Consider the following 5,000-nt stretch of genomic DNA (forward strand, 5'->3'; position numbering starts at 1 on the left):
GTTCCAGCTCACCAGGTCTCAGAAAAACCAAATATCGTGACATTGTTTATTGTGGAAACTTCTTAAAATATCACAATATTACTTTCTGCCGCATCGCCCAGCTCTTATCTCTGGCATTACTTCTGTAGAACTTTAAGGATATGATGACTTCTGGGTTCATCGGGCCTTTTGCAACAATCTACGGTACCCACAACATCCCTGAATCCCAGTCTGAGATCCGAGGAAAGATGCTTTAGTCAACAAAGCTTATTAGTTATTCAATTCAAGTCACTCTGTAACATTGATATGAAGCACACAGTCATTCTGACAGCTTGCAATACACTGCAGGATGCATAGGGGGCGATCTGACTTATGGTTTCATTACATCACATAAGATGAAATCGTTAAGTCACACAGGCCAAACTTTAAAGCGAAGGGAGAGGAACATGCTGAAGGCCTAATTTTGACTAATAATTAAATAATCCAATAATATTTTCTAAATTAAGTAATTATAGAAATCACTGTTAGTCACAGCCCCAGTTCAGAGGGTAAAGCTTCTCTGCGTCTGAGCTCAGCGTGGGCGTTTGGATGGGCGTCAGGGCCCAAAGCCATTCCTCCCGCTTTAGCCTTTACTGCCACCTCCCACTGAGAACTACTGTTCATTTTACTGCAGATGTGTTTTTTGTTTGGTTAGCAGCCTGCGAGGGATTGATGTTTTTATTATCTCTCACGGGTCGTTCATCAGCAGGAGGGAGGGAAGGAGGAAGAGAGAGAGAGAGAGAGAGAGAGAGAGAGAGAGAGAGAGAGAGAGAGAGAGAGAGAGAGAGAGAGAGAGAGATGGAAGAAAGAGAGAGCAAGGAAGAGAGAAAGGAGAGAATGAACAAGAGATGGAAAGAGTGAGACAGAAAATGAGAGAGACAGTATGTACACACAGAGAGAGAGAGAGAGAGGGAGAGAGAGAGAGAGAGAGAGAGAGAGAGAGAATATCAAAAGATGGGGTGAGAAAAAACAAGAGATGGACAGAGGGACAGAGAAAAAGAGTGAGAGAGAAGCTATATGTATGAGAGAGACAGAGAGAAAGAGGGGTGAGAGAGAGAGAGAGAGAGAGAGAGAATATCAAAAGATGGGGTGAGAAAAAACAAGAGATGGACAGAGGGACAGAGAAGCTATATGTATGAGAGAGAGAGAGAAAGAGGGGTGAGAGAGAGAGAGAGAGAGAGGGGTAAGAGAGAGAGAGAGAGACAGAAAGAAAGAGAGAAAGAGAGAGAGAAAGAGGGAGAGAAAGAGGGAGAGAGAGAGAGGGCGAGAGAGGTAGACGGAAAGAGAGCGAGGCAGTCACCCAGCAGATTCCCCTCTCTCTCTTTCTCTGCTGCCACACACAATAACACTTCTGTGGGAAGAGTTCTCAGTGGCTGTCTGGACGTCACACTGCGCTGCACTTGAGGCTAATTTAAAAGCCCCTGCTGACTCTTTTCCCAGCTCGCTCTGCCCTAACCTCCAAGAATCGCCTTTTAAATCAAAACTTTTTTTCCCCCTCAGCGTGAGCAAAAGTAAACCATGCTGCCCGTACAGCTCCTATTTTGAGAAATACTGAATAAATGCTTTCGCAGTATTATTGCAGATACATTTTTGCGAGCTAGAAATAATACGAGGGGGTTTGCGAATATTTCTAATCCGTCCGTTCAAGTGTAAAAGGCGCTGGAAAGAACAACAACTGCCTCCGCAGACCACGAGTGTATATCAGTCTGTCTTTTTTATCTTTTTTTTTTCTATAAACACAGATTCTTCAGCTTCAGTGTGAAATATGGCTCTTTAACTCTCCAAATCAGCAGAGAGGAGCGCTGCTAACGAGCCGTTAACCTTCAGATGAGCTGGGTGTTACGTAAGATAAAATATGTCCCTAGAAGGAAGGGCATTTTTCATGTCGTACGAAAGCAGGCGGAGGGAGAGGAGAAGGTTTCTGACCATAGGTAGAATTTGGCACAGCGCTAGAACGAAGATGGTTAGAGCTGCTGTCACATCACCATCACGCTGGACTGATTCATCACCCTGAGGGGGCCTGAAGACACGCTTCCACGTCATGTAATGTTTTTCCAGTGTGTCTGAACGTACATGTGGTCGAGCGTGCGGTGCCGTCTGGCATGTATGAAAACCTGAAGGCTTTATGACGGATCAGGTTTCATTGAGGATACATTGTGAATGAGAAGTTTCCGCTGTCCCTCAACCCTTATTTACGGAATCCCAACGGGGCCATGGATTTGCATGTTTTGTTCATTTCTCTGTCCTTCTGTGATAACGATTCATTCTGATTTGTTTTCTTGAGATGTCATGATATTTATGCCATTATCACAGGAAAACAGAATATGTTGGGTTATTTATATAATTATTTCAGCAATAAAACACGAGAGGGAGTGTGTTATCGCAAAATAACTTCACGGCTGTGATATTATTTCACGGTAACACACTCCCCCTTGTGTTCTATTGCTTAAATAAATGGTCTAAAACACTGGAGTTGATGTACGACTGCTAATTTACGCTTTAACCCTATAAGCTGGCATACAGACTGCTGATCGCCATAGCAACGCAGACAACCATCATGTCCAGTTAACAGCTAACAAAAAGGCAAAAAGAAACCTTGAACACTAACAATAAACGAGACGAACGGACTTATTTGCATTCATAATCACTCCAGCTGGTTTCCTGATACGTTTATTCAGCCATGACAAACTGTCAAACACTAAAAACTCGCTTGGCTCAAGTCGGCTTATCGATATGAATGTTCCACTTTAAATGGTGCTGCAGTTGCATTCTGGCACCTCTTGCGCCAGTTAAGGTGGAACAGGAAAATCTGAACAAGAAGCTGCCGAATGAGAAGCAACTTCAGTCTCGTAAAAACAATGTTGAGAGACGTTTTACAAGAACGACTCTACTTTTGAGGGAAGGTTTCCTGCCAGAGATGTGAGAAAACCGGCTACAGCTGAGCTAAAGCTTAAAGCAGAGCAAAGTTAGTTTGAATTTTCGTTTATATTTCTTAGCCTACACCAGCACATTAGCACATACGGAAGCATATTTACAGGCAAGATGGTAAAATGGACATAAAATGTGTCTCCCAAGGTGTTTTGGTTTTTGTTGAACGGACAAAACTGCCCTCCTTAACATTTGGGTTGACGACCTTTAGGTTAGTCCAAATGTTACCTTCCACATACTCTCCAACAAAAACGCGCCATTGGCATATGACCACTTTAAGCCTTTCGTTTGTTCTGTATATCCATGACCGCTGCTGACTTGACATGAATCTGAAGTTTAGCGATGAAGCTTCAACCAGCACTCCTGAAGGCAGTTTTAAAACAAAGCACTGCAGAACTGACGGCAGATCCTTCATCACTCCACTTTCCTGCATTTTATAGCAATGGATAAACAACAAATGTGTTTATTTAATGTGAGGTCAGTAAACATGCAGTGCAACCCACAAATGACCAAAGCTTATGCATCAGTTGCTTATACTGATTTTAAATACAGTTAAAATTCTGAATTTATCCAATTTTCATCTTACCCCAGATGTAGCCCATGTCTGAAGGGTGCTCGACATTGTTGTCCAAATTTAGAGCCTTTAGATTAGAACTGAAATGGCAAAGCTAAAACTGTGAACAAACACTAGCACTCAACAGCCATCCACAGAGCCCAAATCGCTTCTGTAAAAAGCACCACCAAGGCTTCTTAAACCACATCCAAGCCTTCATTAAGGTTGCGCAGCCTTGTCAATGTGGTTTAGGACACAGTGTAATTTACTGTAAACTAGAAAAATGACCAAAACTGTGGGAAGCCACTTTATACAACAGGGTCTGAATTCACAAACCACCTCAGGAGTCGGAGTGCTGATCTAGAATCAGTGTTTGTGCCTGTGACCACCACAAGTATGGAGAATCATGCTGCTTTGTGAATACCAGTCCTGGTTTTGTCTGAAATGGCTGGTACAGTGGTGATGTTTTGTTCATACTGGGCTCTAAACCACACCCTTAAGTCTATGCGACCTTAATAAAGAGCTGGATGTGGTTTGAGTAGGTTGAAAGAGGTTGAAAGAGGTTGAAAGAAGTTTTGGAGAGGCATTTTTACAGAAACAAGTTGGGCTATTTGGGTGACTATTAAGTTGCTCCAGTCCTGAACTAAAATTTGGTTGATCAACTATATCTGGAGTAAGAGGAGGTTTGTAAATGTTATTGTTCAGCCAACCATTCCTACATTGTTTCTACATTCATAACAAAGGATGCTCCTTCGGATAAAGATCATTAGCTGTACTAAAGCAAATAAGTTTTATTTGCATTTTTTTTTTTTATCTATCAAGCTTAGTACGACACAGCTCAGGCCTCTGTAAAACAGTTGCAGCTCATGTGGTGGTCCTCCTGGGCTCCTTACCTACATTTCTTAACGTACTTCAGCGATTTATTTATTTATTTTTATTGGACATGGTCTGGGCATTTTGGTGTTTTAATTTTGTGGTCTTGCAGTGTTTTTATCAGTCAAATACCAGCCAGGTTCCATAACACCTATCAATATAGTTCAGAAGATGCAAAAAGAGAGGAAGTGCAGGCTACAGGACGTAGCTATTTCAGAAAGTAGTTTGAAATAAACAGAACTGCAGTAAATGAGAAAAAAGAAAAAGAAAACCTGAAGGTTTTGCTGGCTGTCGATGATCCAGGAGGTCAGGGTCTTGTCCGATGACCCCGAGATGCCTTTCTGTCTGTCTGTGTCAAAGTCCAGACACATGACTGGCTCTGGATGGGCCTTTAGGCAGCTGAGAGGACGTCCATGAGAAACGTCCCAAAGGACCACAGAACCGTCTTCGTAACCAGCACACAACAGAGGACCTGACTCTGCCTAGAGAGAGAGAGAGAGAGAGAGAGAGAGAGAGAGAGAGAGAGAGAGAGAGAGAGAGAGAGAGAGAGAGAGAGAGAGAGAGAGAGAGAGAGAGATTGCCCACAGTTGTCTATAATATGATGTATAATATGAGTATACATCACTAC

General features: G+C 42.6%; 1 protein-coding gene across 4 annotated transcripts in view; it reads right to left on the minus strand.

Moving 5' to 3' along the window:
* gnb1l (guanine nucleotide binding protein (G protein), beta polypeptide 1-like) overlaps positions 1-5,000 on the minus strand; it is a 76,035-nt gene that overhangs the window by 12,969 nt on the left and 58,066 nt on the right. For all 4 annotated transcript variants that reach the window (XM_037531452.1, XM_037531455.1, XM_037531451.1 and 1 more), the window contains one exon: positions 4,645-4,854. In XM_037531452.1, the coding sequence (XP_037387349.1) occupies positions 4,645-4,854 (210 nt within the window). The remainder of the gene's footprint in view (positions 1-4,644; positions 4,855-5,000) is intronic.

Source organism: Pygocentrus nattereri, chromosome 20, assembly GCF_015220715.1.
Source record: "Pygocentrus nattereri isolate fPygNat1 chromosome 20, fPygNat1.pri, whole genome shotgun sequence".
In the NCBI taxonomy this organism is placed as follows: Eukaryota; Metazoa; Chordata; class Actinopteri; order Characiformes; family Serrasalmidae; genus Pygocentrus; species Pygocentrus nattereri.